The following is a 27249-nucleotide window of genomic DNA, read 5'->3' as shown; positions in this document are numbered from 1 at the left end:
GAAGATTGAGATTCAACTTTATGGACAGTTCAGAATGAGGACACAGGTGAACACTAGATCATGTCTTTATTTTCTAATGCTAAATAATTTATATTTCAATTCTCAATGTATTCATATATAATAAACTTCCATTTAAAAGCTCAGAGGGAAAAACATATTTACAAAGATATGTAAATTAAAGGAATAAAACCACATGTAGAAAAGAGAAAAATGGCATCAGCCTATGCTCACTGGAAAAAAAATGGTCACAACTGACTAAATCTTATTTAACAGTGAGCCCAAAGAAGAGCTGTAATTCTGCTTGGCATGGATACTACTAGCTTGCAGATATAGGCAACATCAATTTAATGAACTCTTCTAAAACCAAATCAAGCAGTTCATCCAGATTGGTCGAATGACTCCACTGGCATTTCACTCATTGCTCCAAATAGTCCCCCTGATTTACTATTGTACTGAAATTTGGAGATAATGCGGCCAGTAGCGATGCAAGAATTCTTCAGAATATTCTTTGTGCCAATCACACTGGGGTAGCCATTTTATGTTTACTCTGGAGATGAAGCACAAAAGGTAGCACATGGTTGTACAGTAGCCCAATGTAACCTTTTGGTTCAACTGTGTCGTCACCTCAAACAAAGAACCAGTTTTCTCCAGAAACACCACAACAACAGTGAAACGCCTACCGCCTGAACAACACCTTCCACGTAGGCCTCATGGAAAGCTTTGTGTGGTTTACAATGTATCTGTTACCTTGCATCATTCAAGCAGAAACCCAAGATATCATCAGACCAGATAACGCATTTCCTTGTGTCAACAGCCCAGTGTTTGTGACTCTATGCCTGCTGTAATCATGCAGTTTTGTGAATAACTGTTAGCAAGGGCCTCTTCTGTGGTACTCTTCCCCAGATATCTATGGCATGCAATTCCCCCCTGAGTATTGTTGTGATGTGCACGTTGTGGGGCCTGCATTGACTGCTGTCGCAATGTGTGACATATAGCAAAGGGCCCTATCTGTGAGCACCATCTTTTGACCACAGTTCTGTTGATGATTAGCAGTTGATTGAGATGTACTCCACTGCTAGAAGACCCATTGAACAGTACGCTTTGACACACCTGCAAAGTTGGCAACTTCCTGTTTACTGTGTCCTTTGGCACAGTTGAATGAAGTAACTCCTTTTTGCCAATCATTCACATTTATCATGTGACCCATTTTTCATGGACAGAACCAAACACACATGACACAGCACTACTGCACATCTCTCTACGAGCCCTGTAGCACTTGACACAGCTATCTGTTGGTGTCCGAAGTATACATCACCTCTTACACACCTTACCTAGAAGGAATATGAAACAGATAAATTCACACACTTTTAAACAGGCAAATGAAGATCTAGAAACCCCAGTTGCTACAAACACCATTCTTTTTGACTCAGTACTACAAAACGTTCCTTAGCAACTAAGCAGTAAGCATGAACAACATACCACTTACTAATTTAGTGTGTTCTGACACTTCTTATATGTTTATTTTTCTTCAAATTATTATTTAAACCTGAAAGAAGTATCAAAATAAGGAAAAAATACTACAGAAGCAAACGGAACAGTACTTAATGGCTTAAGTTCTGTCTTTTTATTATTATTATTATGCTTTTATTTATTATTGGTAGCATTGGTAGTTAAATATATGGGGTAACATCAAGTTTAAATGATTGGCAAGAAAGGAACAAATGCTAACTTAATCCCACACTGAGAGTAACTTAAAGTGAAGTAGAGACACAAGGAGAATAAAATGAGTAGGCAATAATTTTATTTGACAAAAGTATTGCTAAAATCTATAGGAAAGAGATAGTTAGAAGAGTAGAATGAGAAGAAGAGAAATATTTAGATTCATAAAACAAGGGAAAGAGAATTTTATATACATTTAAAATTTACTGTAATTTTATTTTTTTATTAGCCCTCTTCATTTTCATTATACTCATGCCATGCTCATGCACCATTTATCTGCAAAAAAGAAAGCATCATGTCTTTCTTAATTAGAAAAATAAGTGCAATTGCAGAACATCGTTTGATTTCAAACTTGCTTACCTTGTGGGTTCTTCTTATAATCTTCTCTTTCCTCTCATAGTTCAAAATATGCTGAATAATAACTTATTGATATTCCCTACAGTGGACTGGTACTTCATCTAGGACTTGCACCCTTCCTTGTTGAATAGCTTTTGTGTCTTCACAAATGCAAAACTTATGAATATTTAAAGTATGGAAGGATGGAATTATGAGAAACAAGAAAAAGGGCAGCCAATAACTAAACAGAGACATAGATGGAAGTAGGTAAATGAAAAAGTTCAGTCACTAATCTTGGGGCCAGAAAGTGACAATATGTTGCATGTTGATACACACATGCAAATAAGAATTTCACTGTAATGCATTTTATTTTAAGCTATAAACCTGTAAGAGAGTGACAATATGTAAGGACAAACTTGTAAGCAGAGACAGAATAATAGGAAAAAAGTAAATGAGACAAAGAGAAAGCTGAAAAGACTAAGCAGCTGATGGATTAATAATAACAGGAAAAGAGCACAGTGGCTGTAAAAGCTCTACAGAAGGAAAGACGGAAATACAATATAAAATAAGCAGGTAATAATAGGGCTACATGATACATAATAATTAGTGATTGGGCAGCATGATGGTCTATGCATTTTATTAGTACATTAATGATTTTTATACAAAATTACATACTATTTGTTGCAGAGAGAAATGGAAGAATATTTTGTTTTGCACAGATTTTTGTCCTATTACAATAAACATTAGAACAACTTTTTATGAGAACAGGTAATTCAGCCCAACAGGCTTGCTAATCCTATTCCTGTAGTTCTTCCAAAATAATATCAATTTGAGATATGAAGCTCCCTCAAGTTCTAGTCTCCCCATACTGCTTGGTAATTTATTACATGTGTCTTTGTGTGAAGAAAAACTTTCTAACATCTGTCCTTAACAAGTTTCCAACCATGTCCCCATGTTCTTCTTTAAGAAACGGTACAGTGATTATCAGTTCTTCCTGACTGCTACGGTACATTGACCTAGCCATTTTCTGTATGATGTCTGCACACTTTCCCAATGTTGTATTGGTTTCATTACATGCATGTAAGACTAGTTAACAGTTCTAAATTCTGAATGAATATGGGAGTATATGTGAGTGTATGCCAGGATGGGTTGGTATTTTGCAGAGGGCTGACCCAGTAATCTAAGGATAGGAATGGATTCAGAAAATATCTAGATGATAGAATAGATAAGAGGCAGATAATCTAAAAAATGGGGATGGCACACAGAAAGACTATGAGAGGCAAAACAGCTGTCTAGGAGCCACTGAGCAATGGATAGAAAGTGTCATGGGTTATCTGCACTCCTTTTAAAACATTTCTTATTTATTCTGTAGTCTTGTTTATGAGTGTCTGCCAAATAGTGGGCTAGTTAATCATAAAAGTGCTGGGAAGAGAAGCAGATTCCAAACAGCTGCAGTAATAGCTTCCTGTATATGTAAGTTCTCACTACAGTTGCAGTAACGTATCACACTGCTGCCCTGGGTGGAGCAACAATGATGCCACTGTGTAATCACTGCAGCTTTTTGCCATTATTTTCATAATAATTTTTATTCAAAAATGTACCATTAAGATACTGATGTGGAACTAACAATCTGAAATGAAGATGATGATTGCATACATGAGGTAATGTTCTAAAATACATTTTCCTCAATGACAGGGCTGTGGTGTCATCTGGAATGGTGGGCACACAAATTACTACTTGTTTTCTACCAAACGAAACAACTCTGCATCCAGGCTGTGTAAATAGACAACAAGCTAATGGTACAAAATGGCGAGGACCAAAACCAGATTATCATCTGGAGTCAATTGTGCATAGTCATAAAAATTTGAAAGTTTTAATAAAACATACTCATTCATTCATTTTGTTAGAAAGGATTCACCTAAAGCTTCTTCAGAAGTTGTTTATACAAATAGAGTATTAGTCATTAGAACAATGGGTAAGCATGCAGATGACACACACAAGACAGCTCACCTAGTGTTAATTCAAAAGAGCTTTTTTTTATCAGCCTATTTTGTTTTTACAATGTGTTCAACTGGGGTTGGGTGATCAGGACTTTTCTATTGATACTTACTGTATAACAGCTTAAGTCATGAAATATTATGTTTAGAAAGGTAATGATTATATTTTCAATTTAATGTGCTGGAATATCTCTACGTCCCAGGGGACATCCCCATGCTGACCACTGCCCAAAGAGTCAGGGAAGCCAAAAAAAAAGTGCATGGTTGTGAATCAAATCTGCTATGAAACTCATGAAGCTTAAGCTTTAGAGCCGTAATCCCAGAAAGGCCAAACAAGAGACTTTAGTCTACATTCCTTCAAATATTTTTGTATCTACTGTATGTGAAGATGATTTTAAAAAATATATTAATAATGTAGTGTAAATAAAAACAAAATAGTTAAAATAAAAATTAAAAGGTCATTAAAGTATCATGTAGGCCAACAGTGAACAGAAAAAAACCCTTCAAACGACGGATGTTTCATTCTAAATATATGGGGGTGAAGGGACCCTCCATAGTATTTCAAACTTCAGGGCCCCAAAAATGTAGGCCCACATAATAAAAGGATCATTTCTATAATAAAATGAGCAAAAGCTATTTCAAAGCACATCATTCCTTCTGACATGTTAAGAATGTCTTGACGGTGAGAGGTCAAATGCATTCTCCTGCATGCATTACACTAAAAAATGGTGTAAGCAAGTAAAGAAAAATGTAGAGTGAACGTATGCCAGGCTGATCAAGTTTATTGAAATCAAATTATTTCAAGATCTTAGAGCTGCAGTAATTTGTCAATTAATTTAATAAAGCCACACATTCCTAACATAAGTAAGCTAAGTAACCATTTGAAGAAGAGTGAGGGTAAATCACCCCCTAACAAAAGATAACGGTGCTTCAGCATTTACTCTTCATCACACATGCATGTCAGATGGTTTCTCAGAGGTAAACACTACCACCCCAGGACACCACGAGGGTGAGATTGCTGACTCTTCTACCTCTTTTGTAACCCAAAGAAGATGACCATTGAGGGCAACTGACACCACCCCTTCTGGTCCACACTCTATGAAAGGAAGGAGCTCCCAGAAGATGAGCCACCTGCCCTATGGGGCTCCGACCCTGAAATCCGACTGCTCTCCAGAGGCATTAAGATACAGCCAAGGACTATATTTTGCTTTTGTTTATTTGCCACATCATTGAGTGCTTGTTACTTTGAGTCTATTTATTATATTGAGTAAACTGTGTGGCCCCTCCGGATTACCCTAGACCGATGACAGTATCGTATACAGTATACATTGCTAATAGCAGTATCTATGATTCTTCTATTGCTGCTATAATAAATGTATGTATTTTTGCTTTAAAAAGCAAACTGGGTACAATACAAATCAACACAAAAAATAGATAGATAGATAGATAGATAGATAGATAGATAGATAGATAGATAGATAGATAGATAGATAGATAGATAGATAGATAGATAGATAGATAGATAGATGTTTAAGGCACTATATAATAGATAGAGAGATACATAGTTAAATAACATTACCAACTTAAGTCATTTTTGACTATTTGCACAACAGCACTGCATTGTTGGTAAATCCCTTGCATTCTGAACAAGTCGTTACAATATATCTTCTTATATAATACTCTGTTCGTTTGTTTGTCCAGAATCTTACATCACCTGTAGCTCGCAAACTGTTTTAGCTATCAAATTTGGTACACATATACTACGTGACGTTTACTATCCGCTTTCGGGGGGATGATTTTTATTACTCTTTTTATTTTTATTTTATTTTATTGTAGAATCAACTCTCTGCAGTGTGCAGCAGGGCGGCCGTGCAGTGCATGCGTATGGGTGCTGTTCTCGTTCCCTACCAAAGATTGAAGACTTAAGTGCCATCTTAAGTGAAAGATTAAAGAAAATGTACAAAGTAATTGCAACACAAAAACTAACTTAATCAGTTTTAATGCGATATGATGCCATATGAAAGAAGAGAAGCAGCGGGCCGCTAGGGTGGAGAAAAGAAGAGTTGCTCAGGAAGCAGCAAGCACATCAACCTCTGAGGAAATGAATGCTAAACATACAGAGAAAGAGTATGAAAACTAGGAATGCTCAAGTCAAGTGTATTCGTGCAGTGCACCGTTACTGGTTTTATTATAACTATTACATTTTTTGTGATAGTTAAAAAGTATAAGTGCAGGGGAATATACAATAAGCTAAAATGTTAGCTACCTTACTAATTAATTTCATTTACAAAGAGTATGCTTTTATTTGTTTGTTTGACAATACAGAGAATTTGTTTAATGTTATTAATACTTTTGTTATTATATTCATTGTTTTGGTGTCACAGTCCAGTTTTGCTTCCTGCCTTGTACTCAGTACTGCTAGGGTGGACTCTAGTTTTCTATATTACTTTGTGAAAGTTCTGAAAATGTATTATTATTAGTAGTAATAACAATAATGAAATGTTAGATATTTTGTTAGATTCTGCTTTTTAAAGTGATTATATTATTTATTTGGAAGAGGTAGATAGTGAGTAAGAGAGAAAGAGAGAAACAAGCCTTGGTAGAACCATATGCTGTTTCCCAGGACACTAGAGGAATAGAAGTTCTGGCCTGTAGTTTGAACACTCATGACCAATACAGGACAACACTTGGTTCCAGAAATGGAATCCTTAAAAGTAGGGACTGACAAGAGTCAAGCTATAAACTGCAAGTCTACTAAGTGGTGACAGTTGGACTCCAAGAATCGGAAACCTTTGTCTCTTTAAGGCAGATGCAGAGTCACTCAGTTGTTTAAGCTCAAGATTCAGAAGTACAGAGATTCTGTATCAGGAGCATCCACAGAGTACTAGCTTGTTGTCTCCATAGCAACAGTATCACCACTCTTAACTTCAGAATTGGGGGGAACATGTATAAAAAATTATGCCACTTCTACATACTGTGACCGACATATGTATATATGTAAATACCCTTAAATGAAAGTTAATCATGTCAGAATTGTTTGATTGGTAATTTTAAACTATGGAGCAGAGGGGTATACTGTATATAGGGAAAAAAATATATATGAACAAAATGTTTTTAGCAAGTCAAGACTGGTCTTGTGCACTGCTGTAATCAGATAAGTTTTATTAAATTGTCACTTTACTACCTGTAAGTGCAAGTCAGCAACAGTTCCATCAGAGTATGTCTGTGTTCATATTTCATTTAAATTAAAATCATGTTTATAATACCTGTGGGCTAATCTATCTTCAAAGGGGTTTGGCTAAGAGCACAACAAGGCTAAATGCAAAATGTAATAATATCACGTAGAATTGTACAGAAGGAGTACAAGGTACAAGCTAAGCAAATGGGAAAAATCACTAATGAGTTATTTCAAGCTCCAGATGATAACCGCTGCTTTAATCCTGAAATCTCAAAAAAAAAAAAACAACCCACATTCTTTACATGTGCAATATTTCCAAATAACATGAATAAGGAGGCAGAGCTCAAAGGACAGGCTAAGCTAGCATCAGTCGGAGAGTTTCTTGAAAATGATCAGACTTTTCTCTCCATTACTTTAAGAAGCAACAATGCATTATTCAAATACCACAGAACATAGGTCTGACTTCGGTCTATTTTGGAATGTTGAGAGTGACATTGCCTTTCATCATCAAGTCCTTCCATGAGAACCCTAAATACAAAGAGGACTGTTTGATTTATCTTAGGTAGATTGCTCAGAGGGGACTGGGCAGTCTCTTGGTCTGGAATCCCTACATATTTTATTTTTTTTCTCCAGCCTCTGGAGTTTTTTTTGTTTTTTTCTGTCCACCCTGGCCATCGGACCTTACTTATTCTATGTTAATTAATATTGACTTATTTTTATTTTTTATTGTGTCTTCTATTTTTCTATTCATTTTGTAAAGCACTTTGAGCTACATTTTTTTGTATGAAAATGTGCTATATAAATAAATGTTGTTGTTGTTGTTGTTGCATGCAGACAAAAGGAAAGACTGATACTACTTTCTAACAGGCCATCTTTCGTATTAAAAGACAATCAACAAAGACAGTTCACTTCATAGAAAGGCCAGAAAAAATGTTCAATTTTCTTGCTTAGATGGCAGACTGCTAGTAGTGGTGTTTTACTTAAAGCACAATTACTGGCGGGTGGCACGGTGCCTCACAGTTAGGAGACCTGGGTTCGCTTCCCAGGTCCTCCCTGCGTGGAGTTTGCATGTTCTCCCCGTGTCTGTGTGGGTTTCCTCTGGGTCCTCCGGTTTCCTCCCACAGTCCAAAGACATGCAGGTTAGGTGCATTGGCGATCCTAAATTGTCCCTAGTGTGTGCTTGGTGTGTGGGTGTGTGTGCCCTGCAGTGGACTGGCACCCTGCCTGGGGTTTGTTTCCTGCCTTGTGCCGTGTGTTGGCTGGGATTGACTCCAGCAGACCCCTGTGACCCTGTGTTAGGATACAGCGGGTTGGATAATGGATGGATAGATGTACAATTACTGGCTTTTCTCAGTTTCACAGCACAATAGAATTCAGTATTCTTGTCATTGGTGATGCAATAATGTCATGTTTTTAGCACAACTCCCTCTCACACATTCCATTCTCCAATTTGTACAAGCCTAGCAACTCAATATACCAAATCGAAAACCACCCAGTAATGTGTCTGGCAAGAAGGTCATGCTTTTGAAAGAGCAAAGTTGTAAATAAATCACTTTTTCAAGACTTTTTTCATAAACAAGACTAACATCTTGAACTGCTGAACATAAATTAATGACGGTGCTAAGGTTGTTTATTGTCCCCTGTGAAGATGCACATAGAGAAACAAATCTGCCCACTGCATTTTAGGAAGGAGAAGCTATATAGTTTAAGACAGGAGCAACAAGATTGATTGTAAAAGTTAGAATCACACAAAGCTCAAAAAGTCTAATAATCTAAAATCCATATGCTTGCATCTTGAATAGGCACACAATGACCAACTTGAGTTGTACAATTCCTATTATTTTTGATTTTGTGATTGCATTTAAAGTCAGGCATAGGATGATGGGAGTCTGGTGAGAATCACAACAGAGGTCAAAGGGTGAGGTTTTAGTAAGTGTACATTTCAGTGCAATTCTATAAATTCACTATGTGAATTTCCCCTTAAATTTATAAATTTAATAAAGTATCTATCTATCTATCTATAATTGTTTAGTTGGACTACTTTGCTTTGGGGAACACAACTTTGGTTAGACTACAGATTATTTTTGACCAAGCATGACTTTTGACAGAAAGTTCTTACTTCATGCACTTTTTTACCAGGCCAATTATCTAAACTTTGCCACTTAACAATCCAGAAGTCCTTAAAGAAAAATCTGTGACAATATGTTCTCGTTTAAAAATAATTATGGGGTGTCATCAAATGACCCAGTCTAAGATTTTACATATTTTTTGTTCTGTTCAGTCAGCTGGATGGATATGTTTCATGTAACTCATTGTGAAAAATGAAATGTACCTGAATATATTAGAATTTTCAAAAGAATTATGAGTTTACAAATGTTTCAGGAGTTTTCCCAGAGGAACGGAATCTTTAACTTTAATACCACTATTTGCAGGCAATGCTCCTGATCTTTTTATTCTTAGTTATAAAGGCAGCACTGAGAAAAGTGAAAATGTAGGTAGTACATAAAAATACAATTTGCTACCCAGTCAAAGATTTTTATGTAGAAAGTAGTGTTTGTGAATGTGAATGCAGCTAAAGAACTCCCCAGTCAAGGCTACAGTATGCAAGAGATGCCAGTTTTGGAAATGAAGACAAACCAAATGGCAAGGCACTTGACTGAAAACACGTACGTGATTTCTGTAGACACAACAGATTGGGTATGATAAACAATCTTTGTTCAAGAGCTACTAAAGTGCTGAGGTAATGTTGAAATTTACAAAAAAAAAAGATATTTTAAAGAACTTTATATGCACTACACTCTATCACTAAGAACCAATAATAATGCTTCTCTTACTTCAGGCTATTGAGGGCATTGTACAAGTCAGAAAGGAGCTGTCTGCACGCTTTAAGTGTGCATGAGTACAAGTATGGGTCTAAAATCCTGATAGTTATAACACAGAGTAACAGTTTTTACTCACAGTTAATATTTATTGTTTGCTGGAAGCACTGGAGCTGCTGAATAAACATGGTTGTCACAAGAATAATTTAATACAAAGGGCATAACAAACATTGGGTTTTTGTCATTGTGGCAATAACATATGTGTCTGTTACTTTCTTCATATAAGAATGGAATGTTTTAGTAATGTGTAACTCTAATGTTGAAACTTAGAATATATCAAAGAGGAGAATTCCTATGTAAAATACAGTATAGATTCTGACATGGAGTAAGGTTATGAACTAAAGGGGGAATTAAAGGGGGAACTAATGAACGGCAATTCACTTAACTTAAATTGTTTCTGGAAAGACTTGACAAATTTAATGGAACGTGAATCCAAGAGCAATCATTTACCTGGCCACAGCTCTAATTGTAAAAACTGTGAGTGGTAAAGTGGTAGTGCTGATAGTGTTACTGCCATGGGTTCAGATCTTAGCATGGCCATTTTCTAAATTTAGCCTGCATATTTTGTGTATTTTTAAAGTGCCATTATTTCCCCCAACATGCAAAAGACATGTATATTTGGCTGAGTATCACCCTTATATGTGCCTGTTGTGAGTGTGTACGAGTCTTCTAGTGATCGCTGATTGAAATAACAAGGATAGGAAAATTAATAGAAACAATTGTAAAACGTTGCACTATAAAGAATATTTAAGGGAATGAGATGGTATTTGAGTATAGGAAGGTTCATGCAATTACCAGTTGTACAGCTGTGAGTGCTACCCATCCCAGTAGTACTGAGTACAAGGCAAGAGACAACCCTGAATGGCACTTGGCCAACTGCAGAGCGCACTGTTTTAATTGTCGCTGAGATATGGAAGAAAAACTGGTGTACTGGAAGGAAAACCCACATTAACATTAAGAGAATATGCAAACTTCACACATAGAGACTGGTTTAAGATTAAAAAGGCAGTAGTGCTAACTATTGTGCCATTGTGATCGCCATTCAGAAAGAATGTATATAAACTTAATGAAAGGACTACATGACAACTTTGTCCATAAGTCATGTAAATCCTCATCTGAAACTACTGTTGACACAGCAAGTCTTTGTATTTGACCTTTAAACAAACATTATAATCTATTCATATCTTGTCTGAAAGCTCTGGAATAAAATATCACGTTGTGTCGGTTTTTATGTGGTTTTTCTTCTATCACTGATTCATTTTTTGAGAATGTTTTTTCCATTATACAGTTTCAGTGAACCAAAACCATTACCAGCAGCTTATTGCCCACTATGTCTCTGCCCACATTTCTCAGCCTTTTTAGCACTTACGCAGACATGGTCAGGAATGCTGGAAAGCTACTTTACAGTAACAACAATAAGGACAAGTCAGCTAGGTTACAGTTACAGTGAGATCTGACACACCTTAATGTTGCATTTTAACACAACTAGAAAATGAGCCCTTTTTTATGTGTCACCAACATGTTTCAACAGCATCTCATTTAGTGCTGGAGTGATGAAAACTAAGTGCAGAAATGTAACAAATATGTAGGAGAAGGAGAAAAGAGATGAATATTATGGCCAAAAATGATCTTTTAGTCACCCTTTCCATTCCTAACCTTTTTAAAATTTCTCATTTCTACCAAAACAAACACCAAGATGAGCAGCACTACTAACCTGATTCTGGAAGCCCATTGCAGGGACATTGCACCTCACACTAGCATCTTCTTCGTGGCTACACCCTACAGACTCCTTGTTGAAGTAGCAGTCTGTTAAGGACTTCTCAAATCCAGAACACTCCACCTCATTCATATGAACTGGACCCATCCCTGAGGAGGAAGATAAATGACAGAGAGTATTAGTGACAGGCTTTGCTTGTAAGACAACAACACTGTTATTCAATTTGCAGTAAAAATAAATACCAAATCAATTCCCTCACAGTTCTTTTCCACAACTGGTATACTGTAATCTGTAAACAAGTGGTGTCAGAAGGCACCAAGTCAAGAACCACCACATGCTCAAGGTGAAATGTTCTGGGCCAAGAATAAAGGACATCACATTTGGCGGTAGTGATGAGATGATCCAGTGGTGAGAGGCAGACTCGCTTTTGTTTTATACTTTGTTTTTTTCTCTATTTTCAAGCACAGATGATTTTTATTTTTCTTTGGTTAATACCCTGTTACGGTTCATGATGAATCAAGAAGCCAGACATAATCACATGGAGCAGTGTTAGGAACGGTTAACCCATTTGAGAAGGGAGGTACACAGAGTGTGGTATTTAGGTTCTTCTTTGTGGTACATGATGTGTTGTGAGTCGCAGTTCCTGCTTGCATACTCATTGTTCCACCCAAAGACCACATTACAGGCAGAATGTATGTCATACAAGACAGTAGATTTTTACAAAGTCACGCTCAAAAATCAGTGCTAGCCACCAATAAGCACATGACATGCAGATCTCATCAGCATTTGAGAACTGCTTACCACACCCTCCAAGACACCCCCTGTTAAACAGATTAAATTTTCAAGAACGGACATAGTAGGTCATTTTAACTATAGAAAATGCCAGCTGTTATTTGAATTGCTTTTATCATTTGTTTATTTTTTATGAGTATCAAAATGAGAAACTTAGGTGCTATGTTTAATTAATGACAGATCTGATTAAAGCATTCTCTCTCATACTGTACATCTTTCAACCTCTGCGTTGATGCCATTCACTGTTAGCAACGTATAACCCTATTCACATTACTGCACTTAACATAGACCCTCTAAACTACCAATTTATTGGGTTCGAACCCTTCACATGGTTCATAACTCTGGTATGAAATAATGTTGGTTCATGACTAGTGTCTAATGCTGCCAGGATGGGATGCAGATCTCTGGATTATGCTGCCTCACAGCTCCAACACCACAACACCAATCCCATCCCAGTCACAGTTTATTTGGAGTTTAAACCCATTTAATTGTGGGTTTTACTTGAGTGACCCCAATTTCCTCTCACATCTGAAAAAGTCACGCAGATCAGCTTAACTGACAGCAATATGTTGGCCTGGAATGAATGTGTGTAGGTACTTTGCACAAGTGTGTCCTATAATAAATCAGCATTTACTTTATGGCTGGTTCTTGACTTGTGCCAATCTGAAAACAGATGTACTGTAGCTAGTGCACCGCACAAGAAACTAAGAAGAGTATATATTATAAAAGTGATATCTTTAAACATCAAAGAAAGAAAGAAAGAAAGATGACATTTGATACTCTTATTGATACTCAATTTGAATCTTAAAAAGCAGAATCCCTGTTGGATTGTTTGCTGTACTTGCCCTTTAATATTTATCACTGAAGCTTTTCATGGTCTCGCATTGTTCACAATGTTACGCTCTCCACACCCACAGAACATTTTGTTCTTATAAACATGAGGTTGTCCTGCTGCTGCATGTATAAAGGAGAGTAAGCATCTCTGAACATGTCATCTTTAATGGGACTTGATCCTCATTTCTCTTTAAAGAGCTGAATGATTCTTTTTAGGAAAATGTTAAGTTGCCCTGTTTCATTTGTTGTTGCAGCATTATTTAAGAGAATGAATGATTGCATTTTAATAACCAGGTGCTACTGTTTTAACTTCCTCTACCACTTAAGCCTGCAAAAAACACAACCCTTGACACCTGCACACCTTTTTTGTTGAAAGACCACTTTCCCCAGAAAAGGTACTTTGTACTATAAACTTTGGCACCATTAGGTGATGGCATCAAGTTTGACCTTAAATTGGCCTAACTGTGACTTGCAAAAGGTACTAATGAGAAATCAAGGTCTTAGTGCACCAAAGAAGATGAGCTATCCTTGAAATAGCATGCCTGAATTGTCAGGAAAAGTTTACAGTGGAGGACATAGCTAGCTTAGCATTGGTTTGTGAGGGTGTTTAGGAGATAATACAAAGTAGACTGCATTAAATAAAACTGTTTGAACTTGCCACCCATCTCTGACTTATTTAGGGAAGATTGGGTTTCGACATTTGTTTCAAATCGGTTTCCCTTTGAAAGGCAATTTGGCACCTGCCTAGTGTAAGTAATTTCAAACTGCCACCTGGAAAAAGTATTGTCCATATATCTAGATTAAATCACCTACCTTGGCCCAGTCTAGCACCATTCAGGGCCTCTTTGGCACTTCCAAAGCCAAGCTCTCGGCATACAACACTGGCAGAGATGACATTCCAATTATCATCACAGATTGTTCCCCATTCCCCATTCTTCAGCACTTCCACTCTTCCTTCACCCACAATTGCACCTCCTTTCAAACGCACCAAAGGTTGCTATAAAGAGAAAGACAGAGAAGTTCAGAAACATGCTTATACAGTAGTATCAGGAGATACATATATAATATTGGCAGCTAGGAGGTGGCAGTATGAGTTCAAATGACCCCCAAAATAATTTCCCATATCTCAAAATATTATACTAATATTACATAATAGATAAATCATGTCCATTTTCTATAAAGAACATTAAAGGAACCTCATCCACACAATATGTAATTTTTGATTAAAATCTCTAAGAAAGTCAAGGTCAAGATGCTGATACTGAATACCACAAGCTGCTTTGGCATCGAGATAACACAAAGGTTATTGGGATTAAAAGAGTAAGCAACTTTTCCAGTCCTTAACTAATGAAATATCTGCATTTTACTGCATGTCTCCAAGTCTACAAAGTTATAATCAATTTTACTTGAAGACAAGTTCTCCTCTAGGAAAACCTCACAACTTACCAAAAAAAATACAAAGAAAAATATTTTCACAGGGATGAAAGTAAGTTCTCATGAGATTGAAGAGGACACAAAACTGAAAACTGTGCTAGACAGCTTTTTGTTTTAGTTTTAATATCCAATTTCATACTGACGGTTCTGTTACAAGGTCATACAAGTATAGCCATATACACATTAAAGGCATACGGAATTTGATCAGAAATCTCCTGACATCAGTGACCCTATGCTTGGAAGAAGGATTCAAACAGAAGTTTCCTAGTACTCTTTGTACCAAGCCCCATTTTAACTGCTTACTACTTAAAGAACTAATAAGTAAATTGCTAGGTCAAAACTCTTTAACCATGTGACGCTGGACAAAACATACCTGCCTTCTCCCAGTATGTAGATTGTAACACCCGGGGAAATAGGACTATTGACCAAGTGTATGTAAACGTTAAAGACGCATAGAGCGCCACCCTGCTGCCTGCGCTTGGGAAAGCAGATCATGACCTGGTTCTGTTTCAGCCTCACTACGAAACCAAGAGTGAAGGAGCAACCTACAACCACACGCTCATTCAGGAAGTGGTCCCCTGAGGCCGAGCAGGCTCTGAGTGACTGCTTTGGAACTATGGACTGGAATATCCTGTAGGTGTCACATAGTGAGAACATTGAGGAGGCTGTTAACTGTACTACTGACTAAATCAACTTCTGAATGGACATTGTAGTTCCAGTAAGAACAGTACGCTGCTATGCTAACAACAAGCCAGGGATTACAAGTGACATCAAGGGCCTTTTGAACCAGAAAAAAAGTGCTTTTGAAGGCGGTGATCAGCATGAGCTTAAGCATGTGCAGAAGGAACTCCGAGTCCAGCTCAGGGTGGGAAAGGAGCAGTACAGGAGAAAGCTGGAGCAGAAGTTGCAGAATAACAGCATGAAGGAAGTGTGGGATGGGATGAAGATCATCACTGGCTGCAGCTCGAAGCGGGATGCCACCGTAGAGAGAGATATGGAGAGAGCAAACCTGATGAACAACTTCTTTAACAGGTTTGACCACCCTAACCCACTCTCGCCTCAGAGTACTGGATCCTCCACCCATCCTTCTGCTGATACCAGCATAGGAGAGAGTTTCCCCCCACCCACAATTACAGCAGCCCAGGTAAGCAGAGAGCTGAGGAGACTTCGTGCCAGCAAAGCAGTGGGTCCATATGGAGTATTGCCACGACTGTTGAAGGCAAGTGCTTTGGAGCTGGGGAGTCCTCTACAGTGCATCTTCAACCTGAGCCTGGAACAGGGGAGAGTCCTGAGGCTTTGGAAAACATCTTGCATCACCCCAGTCCCAAAGGTATCACATCCTAGTGAGCTGAATGACTTCCAGTCTGTCACTTTGACGTCACATGTGATGAAGACCACGGAGCAGCTGCTGCTTCACAACCTGAGGCCACAGATCCGCCACGCTCTCGACCCTCTGCAGTTCTCATACCAGGAGAAGGTGGGAGCGGAGGATGCCATCATCTATATGCTACACCGATCCCTCTCCCACTTGGAGGCAGTGGTGCAGTAGGAATTATGTTTCTGGAATTCTTTAGCACCTTCAACACCATCCAACCTTGGCTCCCTAGGGACAAGCTAACAGAGATGGGAGCAGATTCATACCTGGTGGCATGGATTGTGGACTATCTTACAGACAGACCTCAGTATATGCATCTCGGGAACTGCATGTCTGACATTGTGGTCAGCAGCACAGGGGTGCCACAGGGGATTGTGCTTTCTCCAGTTCTGTTCAGCCTATATACATCGGACTTCCAATACAACTCAGAGTCCTGCCATGTGCAAAAGTTCGCTGACGACACTGCTATCGTGGGCTGCATCAGGAGTGGGCAGGAGGAGGAGTATAGGAACCTAATCAAGGGCTTTGTTAAATGGTGCCACTCAAACCACCTACACCTGAACACCAGCAAAACCAATAATAATAATAATACATTTTATTTATATAGCGCCTTTCCCATGCTCAAGGCACTTACAGAATATAAGAAAGAACGGCAGGGTATACAGTATATAGCATTGTACAAACCAAATAAATAAATAAAGAAGATTAAGACAGTAAATTCAGAGAAAGCCTAACAGACAACATAGTTGATGGCCTAGCAGAGACACACATACAGGTTACATGAGCATCTTGACAGAGAGGTAAACTGAGAGAAGGATAATAAAGTCAAGGAGAGCTAAAAGCCTTCCTGAACAGATGAGTTTTGAGTTGTTTTTTTAAAAGAATTCATACAGTCAGCTGATCTAATTAATTTCAGCAGGTCACTCCAGAGTCTGGGCGCTATACAGCTGAAGGCCCTGTCACCCATGGAGTGTAGATTAGTGTGGGGCACAACAAGATTGCCAGAATCAGAGGACCTTAGTGGGTGGGCAGGCACATAGTGATGGAGGAGGTCACTGATTTGGCGCAAGGTTATTTAAGTCTTTGTATGTTATTAGTAGGATTTTATATTCGAATCTGTAAGACACAGAGAGCCAGTGAAGATGGAGCAGGATGGGTGTGATGTGCTCGCTGCTGCTGGTCTGAGTAAGGACTCTTGCAGCCAAGTTTTGAATAAGCTGGAGCTATGATATAAGATTAGAAGGGGCACCTGCCAGCAGCGAGTTACAATAATCGATTTGGGATGTGATAAAAGCATGGACAAGTTTCTCAGTATTAGAAAAGGAGAGGAAAGAGCGAACACGGGATATGTTACGGAGGTGAAAGTAAGAAAGTTTCTTAATGTGATTTATGTGGGCGGAATAAGAGAGGGAGGAATCCAGAATGACACCAAGATTCACCAAGATGTACAGAATGACACCAAGATTCTTTGCAGTACAGGCAGGTCTGATGAGATCACCGCCAAGATGGACTGGGAAGGAGCTCATTTTATTAAGTTGCATTTTAGTCCCTATTTACAGTTCAGTTTTGTTGCAATTTAATTTTAAAGAGTTCTGCTTCATCCATGTTTTAATTTCACTAAGGCAGGCTGTGAGCTGAGAAAGCTCTGATGAGGAGGTGGTGGATTTTAGGAGGCTCAGGCCCCTCCTAGACCCTGTGATCATCAGAGGTGACTGTGTGCAGAGGGTACAGACCTATAAATACCTGGGAGTGCAGCTGGACGATAAACTGGACTGGACTGCCAATACTGATGTTCTGTGCAAGAGAGGACAGAGATGACTATACTTCTTTAGAATGCTAGCGTCCTTCAACATCTGCAATAAGATGCTGCAGATGTTCTATCAGACGGTTGTGGCAAGCGCCCTCTTCTATGCGGTGGTGTGCTGGGAAGGCAGCATAAAGAAGAGGAATGCCTCTCGCCTGGACAAACTGGTGAGGAAGGAATGCTCTATTGTAGGCACGGAGCTGGACAGTTTGACATCCATGGCAGAACGACGGGTGCTGAGCAGGCTCCTGTCAATCATTGAGAATCCACTGCATCCACTGAACAGTATCATCTCCAGACAGAGGAGCAGCTTCAGTGACAGACTGCTGTCACTGTCCTGCTCTATTGACAGACTGAGAAGATCTTTCCTCCCCCACACTATGCGACTCTTCAATTCCACCCAGGTTAAACGTTAACATTATGCAAGATTATAGACTGTTATACCTGCCTCGCACTCTCTCTTTGCATTTTTTAACTTGCATTGCGTTTTTATCACTCTTTAATTAATATTGTTTTTATCAGTATGCTGCTGCTGGAGTACTGTATGTGAATTTCCCCTTGGGGTTTAATAAAGTACTGTATCTCTCTCTCTATCTATCTATCTATCTACCTTACCTCCACATCATCAGTTCAATTGTGGACTCCAATCAATAAAGATCTGTTGTTGTTTTTCAACCCTTTTTGCAGCTAGGACATAATATATGGGTGGCTGCCCAAAACCTTCATGATATCTCAGTGTGATGCTTGTGGCAAATAATAATAATAATAATAATAATAATAATGCCTAAAGTAATAGTAGGAAGAGGAGAAGAAGGAGAAGAAGAAGATAAGGTAGGATATTGCCTAATAATGTAGGATATTGCGCTAAGCTTCACATAATTGTTCCTATTTTGCAACTATAACACAGCAATAAGCAGCAGTGGAGATTGAAAGACAAATACGCAAAATGAGACATGTTTATTTAACAATGAATGCCTCAGGGATTGTTCCTTCCTTGATTGCTGGGAAAAGGCTCCAACTTCCCTGTGACCCTGCTCAGGATAAAGTGGGTTTAGAAAATGGATGGCTGCATGATCCATAGTCATGCTTTCAGATGAGTCAACTTCCCATTGTTAGTTTCTGAAGTCGCATGCACCCTTTCAGTGTCACAGTTTTCGGCCAAAGTGGTGTGCTAAGCATCTCAGTTATCTGCCCTTATCTTCTGTAAGGCTCTATTTATCTAATGCCCCAGGAGTCTTCGACTGCCATCTTGAACCTTCCTAGGCTTGAAAAATTTGAAGGGGATTGTTCCAGGGGTTCCAGATAAATGTACCTGTGTGTATTCACTGTCAATCACCCATCCAGCCATGCATATTCTCAGCCTGAATGACTTATCTTGCCAGTGATTATTAGTTTTTATCTTTTACTTAATATTTTAGTGGCTAAGCCTATGTGTTTTATTCTATTTGTGAAGACCAATTAACTTACTGACCTGTTTAGTTTATAATTTATTCTATTGCTTTTTGACTGCCAATATTTGAGTTCTCTCGAATGTAATGCTAACTTTAAAGAATAATCCCATTAATATTTGATTTTACCGGTATATCTCAGTAACTTAATGGTGGCTCCCAAATACAGCTCTTCAAATTTTTCTGACTGGTATGTCTTCAATTTAGATCTCATTAAGAAAATGGATACATCTTTCTATTTAATCTTACAAATGTGATTCTCAGTTCAGCACCCCTCGACTTATTTAGTAAAAAATAATCTCTCAGTCTTGAAAAATGAGCTACTGCTCAGTCACATGTTTTCTGCTGTTTTCAAATTACTTTATAAGAAAGCTCTAGTATAATAAGAAAGAGATAACTCATAAACTCCTCCTACCGCCTGTGTGAAAGCTTTCCTAAATCCTGACATTGTAGTCGGGGCAAATGCTCGGCCTGGAATGCAGCTGACCACAACTGGCATCCCTCTTTCACAGGAAACATTGTCCTTTCGCAAAACAGACGATCCCATCTTGCAACTGGAGAGGTGGACTTCATTTCCAGTGCAGTTCACAGAGTAGCCCCAGTACACAGGCTTTTTCCTTTGTGCGAACATCCTGAAAAAACACAGACATTCAGAATTTACAAAAATATTTTTTGTTAACATTCCTTAGGTCATGGCCTGGGTCAAGCACGAAAAACTGCTCTTTAGGTTGATGATCCAAAAGGGTTTTTTTCCCAAGTCGATTGCTTTAAAAAACTATATTCATATCAAATGTTAATCAAAAAAAATACTTTTTCCTCATAATAATAATGATGCTGTAAATATTTTAGTTAATTAATTTCCATGGTAAAATGATGTGATAAATGTTTATTTTTAGAAAAAAAAATGTACATCTGAAGGAGTTGTGTTTTATTGTGCTCATAAATTAATAATTAGATTTTATTAGTATGTACAGCATTATAACAAATTACTTTAAGCAAATAATTACTACACATGCTTTGAGGTGGTTTTAGCTATGGAAGGCATTAAAGAAAATAAAAGTGATTGGTCGACAGCATCCAATGGGCACTTCACTGACAATGTAAAAGAAAGGTTTTAGGTACTTTGTGCAGTCCAAGAAACGTCCATTAGATAAAAAAACCCAGTACACAATTATGAACTATGCTGTGTGTATGAAATATTATCTGTAAAAACTGTGAACCTCTTTTATCATTCTATTATAAAGCAAACCCTTCGTACAGAATGACAATAAATAACAAACATACATTTCAGGAAAAATAATTAAAAATGAAAAAAAACTTTACACATCCTATAACTATTACTTTGTGTAATCCCATTTTGCTTTGATCAGTTTCTATTGCAATTCTATCACACTCTTCCAAGCTCTATAAAATGGTGAGGGATCTTTTCTGTACTATCATATTTAATTGAGACTACAGATTTTCTATGGGGTTGAAATTCAGGCTCTGATTGGGCCATTTCAGAACACTGATTCCCTTTTTGTAAACACTTTTGAGCTGACTGTTTGTTTCAGGTTGTTTCTGTTCTGAAAAGTAAAATTCTTCTTCTCTATCTCCAGCTTTCTGTCAGCAAGAATGTTTTGCCAGAATTTTTTTTAATGTCTAAAGGTGTTAATTTTTCTTTCATCCTTACCACTTTCCCTACTGAGAACAGATCATTCCTAACATAATGTTACCACCAACATTCTACTGTAGATAGCAGGTAACAGGTTATATTGACTTTGTGTTAAAACTAATTTTTGGAATTTCAACCAAACTATTCCACTCTTGTCTCTTCACACAAGGCTTTGAGAATTTCCTTGCAAAATGTATATGGGCTTAAATGTTTGATTGATTTTTTTTTGTTTTGATTGTAAGAAATGGCTTAAATCATTCAATCATACTTCAAACTCAGACTTGTGAAAAGTATGTGAAAATGTTTTTACTGTGTTAGAAGTGGTCAGATACTGCCATACATTTCTGCAGTTCCTTGAAGGCAGCCATTGGCTTTTTGGTAGCCTCCCTTTATCCTTAGGCAGTCATCAGTTTTAAAGGGATGCTCTGATCTCTGCAGTCATCCCAGTGACATTTCCAGTTTTTCATCCAGTAACGGTGCACTGCACGTTACACTTGACTTGAGCATTCATAGTTTTCAGACTCTTTCTCAGTACGTTTAGCATTCGCTTGCTCAGAGGTTGATGTGCTTGCTGCTTCCTGAGTAGCTCTTCTTTTCTCCACCCTAAAGGCCCACTTCTTCTATCTTCTTTCGCGTTAAAACTGATTAAGTCAGTGTTTGTGTTGCTATTACTTAATACATTTTCCTTAATTTTTCACTTAAGCAAACACTTAATTCTTCAATCTGCCTCAAGAATGATTTAAGATATGAAGAGGTAGGGGAAGTGACAGCGAAGGAGGTAGGGATGAGAACAGCGCCCGCACGCATGCAATACACAGTCTGCCCCCTGCTGGCTGCTACCGAGAGTTAATTCTACAATAAAATGAAATAAAAATAAGAAGAGGAATAACTATGGAAGTCAATCATCACCCTGAAAGTAAATAGTAGACATCACGTAGTACAGTATATGTGTACCAAATTTCAGGTCAATAGGTCAAACAGTTTGCGATCTCCAGGTGATTTAAAATCCTGGACAGACAAACGGACAGCCATGGTAGTGTATTATATAAGAAGATTCTGTAAGATTAAATGTTCTTCTAATACTCTCTCATGATCTTCACCTTTCAACAATATGATTCAATAGATTCTTTGCTAGCTGTTTCTGGATCATGGTTACAACTAAATTATGCAAGAAACTCTTCAGGGAAATCCTGCTGAACCAGTCAGTTTCTTTAGGGCTTATCAGAATGATGTCAAGTGTAGCTTTCAAATTAGCTTTAAACAGGATTTGAAATGTGACTGGCTAAATCTAAGCATAGCTACAATGCGTAATAGAAAAGATGTGAAAAAGACAGTTAAACATTTTGTTATCACGTTACCTATTTTTTCACTTAATATTTTTGGTCACAAGATCTTACTAAAGGTTAAAAATGTCTAAAATATTATGATTTCTGCTTCTACATCAGTAAAGACAAATATTTCAGCAAAAAAGGGTTGCACAGATTTTGAAATCCATTGTTTGTTTCTCCAGGTCTACCAAACTTATCTATGTATTGCTATGTTACTCAGTTTTTAAACACAATGTTATAACTTCCCCTTCTAGACCACAATGCAGTTATATTTAATGAGGACACTGTTCCAGATGGAAGGTTGTTTTGCTGACAGAAAATAACATTTACTCCCAAATATCACTTCCACAACAGATCATCAGTCTTTTATCAGAGCAGATTCCTGACTTTGGCTTTGATCTAATAGCAAAGAATAATGATACAATAGTTAAAATGGTGCCCATGTTCATGAATCTGTGGTGTCTTTTTTTGCACAAGAAAAATACTAATATGCAATAAAATCACAGAAGCACAACACATATAATTTCTGTTTCTATTGACATTGGTGAAGGGCTATTCTTTTCTCCATGGTATGATAAAACATCACACACATATATGTATATATATATATATATATATATATATACACACACATACATATATGAACTCAATTTGCTGCCCTTACATTATCAATGGGCTCATACAGAATCAATCCACATTAACAACATAGCCTGTACTATAAATTGCTTCACATTTCAGCTTACTGCTTTGGGAGTTCTTTATTGGCTTCCTGATCTCTTATGGAATCTCATGTGAGATCTGAGGTCAACTTTCTGCAATTTCTGTTAGCACTAATGCTAATAAACAACACAATGAGGGTTCCATATGCTTTCCTTTCTTAGTGGTCTAATACAGAATCACATCTATGTCTGACCTCAACCTATTTCTTCTTTCCTGGGCTCATCTCACTGCCCTTTCTTGTCTTACTGTCTGATTCAGAATCATATTTGAATATGAGCTCAATGTTAATACTCTCACAAGTCATATGTATATTTTAAATCTGGCCTCAGCTGACTCTCCTTTCTTGGTGTTAATGATCTTATGCATAATAACACAATCATCTGATCTCAATATTTTGCTATTTCTGTTTTCTCTGGGCAAAAATGCAACACCACATGCATACACTAACTCAACTACCCAAACTTTTTGTCAACAATAGACTGATAGGCAGCATTTTTGCTTGAACATGACCTCATCTCACTAACTTTTTGATCTTACTGGACTGATAACTTGCATCTTTACTCCTTATGAATGTGCTATGCGAAACATAATCATTTACATAACATTTTGTTCCTTTATTGTTTTTACAGAATTTAAAACGTGTATAAACACAGGTCACTGCATTTTCCTTCACAGCCTGTGCTGTCTTACTCAAGTTTTCCTCCCTGTTAAGTTTACTTTGAAATCCTTAACATGTTTATCCAAACTCTGTTTGCTGCACGTAATGGATATTGGCATGAGACCAAAACACTGTCTTTTTCCAACACATATAATGATAAATCTCAAGTTTACTTTATAAAATTATACATTAAATAACTATTGAAGCTGGGAAAGGGCTGTATCAGTATGTATCCATAAAAGGAAAAAACAGGAAGGTTATTTCCACTTGGAAAAAAGGAAAGAAGGTTAGAGACTTAATGTTTTGCCTGTTTAGCATTCAGCATAATCTGCATTTTCTTCTGTATGCGAGTTGCAATCTGCAAGTCTAAACATTCCTTTTAGGAGTTACTGTTGTTATGTTTGTGAGCGGACCCTGTGAAGGACCCATATCCAGAATACCTGGTTCCTGTCTTGTGCTTAAAGCTTTTGGAATAGGCTCCCAAGAACAAAAAATTCGATTTATAAAATGGAAGAAGTTTATCAAATAATATGTTTCATCCTGAGTGGGCCTGAAAAATACTTTTGATGTAGCGTTGTAAAAAGTATACCGAATCCCACTGCAGATAAATACAAAATATAGCTAATATCCTGAAAAAGCTTAAGGATGTGCCATTTATAAATTGTTGTACTAAATAAATGTGATTCAAAAATTATTTCTGAAATGTGTAACAATGTAATTACAGTGTGTTTTTTATAGGCTGAGCTAGACTTTAAAGAGTATAATAGACACTGTACAATTTTGAAAATGCCTGCATCCTATTTTCCAGATTGATTTGAAAGGCACTATAGTTTATATAATTGTATTTTTGCTCATTTCATCTTATACAATTTCTTGTATTAGGAATTAGTTAGTTTTCGCATACCCCTTGGGGTCATAGCGCAGGGTCAGCCTTTGTACAGCACCCCTGGAGCAATTGAAGGTTAAGGGCTTTGCTCAAGGGCCCAGCAGAGTAGGATCTCTTTTGGCAACCTTCAGGATACCAGAGCAGATCCTTAGCCTCAGAGCCACCACTCCACCCTAACAGATATACATTTAAAACTGTACACTAATAGAATAACAGTTTGGGGATATTGGAAGAATACAGAATGCAAACTGAAAAAGTAAATTATGAAGTCTTTTTTTGCCATTCCATAGTCTAGATAAGGCAAGAGTTAAGAACGGAGAGTGAACTCTGAAAAGAGAGTGGTCAGGGAGACAAACGAAACACTGGTTTAAAAGATTAAGCATGACTAAAAGGAAAGAAGAAGGACTTTACATCCACTAGGCTGTGGTAGCATACTGTGTTGTCTGGCAGCTTCAGAAAATTGGCTTTGAAACTATTACCAGTTAATATATATGAACATTTGGTGCACTCCCTCATGTCTGCATGGGGTATATTTCCACATTCAAAGATTTGCATATTAGTGCAGTTGGCAACTTAAATTACCCTGCATGAGTAACAGTGACTGCCACCAACAGAGGCCTGTTACTCCCTCTACAGTTCACAAACTTGAAACCAAATGAGTGGAGTATGAAACCTTTATTGTTGAAAATATTTTATTCCAACTGCGGCTTCAAGAAGAATTTAAAATTCTTCCTTGTTCTGTATATTATGCTCACTTTATTAGAAAGTCTACCTCTCATTTTTTAGAAAAGAAATAAATGCTTAAATATTTTGGTGGGCACATTTGTTTAAGGCTAATATGCTATGTTAAGTCAATTTAAAACTGCTTAATCATTTATATATTTAATAGAACATCAATCGATAGTGCTGTGGCATTTTAAGTTCTCTTAAGTGCTTTCCTCAGCATGTACAGTATATATGTAGTTATGTGTTCTTAGTGTGGTTATTACTTAAAACATTACACTCAATCATCCAAAATATGCAGTCTTTTATACTTCACTGATCATGTATACTTGTGCCTGCTCATTTAATTCCACTTTTCCGAAAGTTACCTAAAACAAGTTACTCAGAGAAACAATGATGCCATGTGCTTCTTTCAGATATACTCTGATTGTACTGGCAGCATTTACCTAGTTAATCAACAAGTAACTGCTTGTTAAAACCTGGGCCTCAACATAATGTTAAATTGTAAGTGCTTACATTTACAGTTTATTAAGTAAAAAGTGTTTAAAAATAATAGTATATGATAGTGCTTGCCATGAATTGTTTTATATAATATTTGTGACATAATACAATCACAATTAAAAAGTATACAGTACATAGAAACATGTGGCCTTTTTTGAGAATGACACTCAAAAGCCCCATCCACTGTCTGACTTCCCTTACTTGTACACTCTTGCATTGAATCTCTTCTCTCCAGGAAATCCAAACATGCCACATATGACACGGCTGTTCTGTTGGGTCCAGTTCACATCACAGAGCTGCTTCCATTTTCCTTCATCCTTCACCTCCACATAGCCCTCTGTCACCGGAATGCGTTTTCGATAAGAGGCAAGGATTGCTCGTATCTGAACATCTTCCACCTGGATGTTCAGATTCTGAAAGAAGCACAAGAAAGTGTCAAATTCAAGAGGCCCAGATCGGTAAGACGCTAAATTTTTGTTGTTGCTGTGAGACCCACCTATCTTTGGAAGATAAACCACCAGTGAATGTAGGTGATGACAACACTTCTGAAGTTTATTAAAACAACTTTAATACATTCCCTTAAAAGTTTAATAGATTACAAATGTTCTTTGGGTCAATGCAAATACTTAATGAGAATGTCATAACACAAGCTTCCTGTTTACAGACCCCAACAACTGGATGAAGGAGAAATGAGTAGGAAAATTAACACATGAGTTTCGGTTTGGCAGAAAACCATCCTGCCAGAATTGCCAGAAGGAAAAGTTAGCAAACTCCTAACTCATGTCGGCAATGACTGAATTTATTTGCACTTTAATAATCTGGTTATTCACAGAAACACAGTTTCAAAAAGTGAATACACTTATTCTGGTTAGAAATATTGGGTTAACACATGAGTAACCTGTTTATGTGGCCAAGCAAATTACTAATGAGGTTGCCATTAAGGATTTCATAGTCTGTGCATGTCTGTTGCACTCTGTTAGCCTGCTCATGTCTCAGTTTTGCACACACATCCAGCAGCCACGGGTAGAAAGCTAGGTGTCTACAAAGGTAAATTCCCTAAGGTGAATGCACGGGTGATTGCATTATTTCTTCTCTTTGTTGAAATAATCTGTCTCAATTTTTCAGAAATCAAAAAACTTATATTGATGAGCTGAACTTACAGTGCTAAGCTCTACAGCACAATCTGGAGATGCAGACTCCATGCTGGATTTTGGATTCACGGTGGCCACTGATGTTTTTTAGCTCATTTTTATGACATAAGAGCAT

General features: G+C 37.5%; 1 protein-coding gene across 1 annotated transcript in view; it reads right to left on the bottom strand.

Annotated features, from left to right (window-relative positions):
- The window catches only part of LOC120538888 (lysyl oxidase homolog 2B-like), a 113239-nt gene that overhangs the window by 32798 nt on the left and 53192 nt on the right, over positions 1 to 27249 (bottom strand). Inside the window, exons 4-7 of the mRNA XM_039768470.1 lie at positions 26185 to 26396; positions 19929 to 20145; positions 14266 to 14449; positions 11824 to 11975 (exon numbers count right to left, since the gene is read on the bottom strand). Coding sequence (XP_039624404.1) covers positions 11824 to 11975; positions 14266 to 14449; positions 19929 to 20145; positions 26185 to 26396 — 765 coding nt within the window. The remainder of the gene's footprint in view (positions 1 to 11823; positions 11976 to 14265; positions 14450 to 19928; positions 20146 to 26184; positions 26397 to 27249) is intronic.

Source organism: Polypterus senegalus, chromosome 11 (genome assembly GCF_016835505.1).
Source record: "Polypterus senegalus isolate Bchr_013 chromosome 11, ASM1683550v1, whole genome shotgun sequence".
In the NCBI taxonomy this organism is placed as follows: Eukaryota; Metazoa; Chordata; class Cladistia; order Polypteriformes; family Polypteridae; genus Polypterus; species Polypterus senegalus.
Note: the sequence above shows the minus strand (reverse complement) of the source record. Positions and strands in the feature narration are given on the sequence as shown.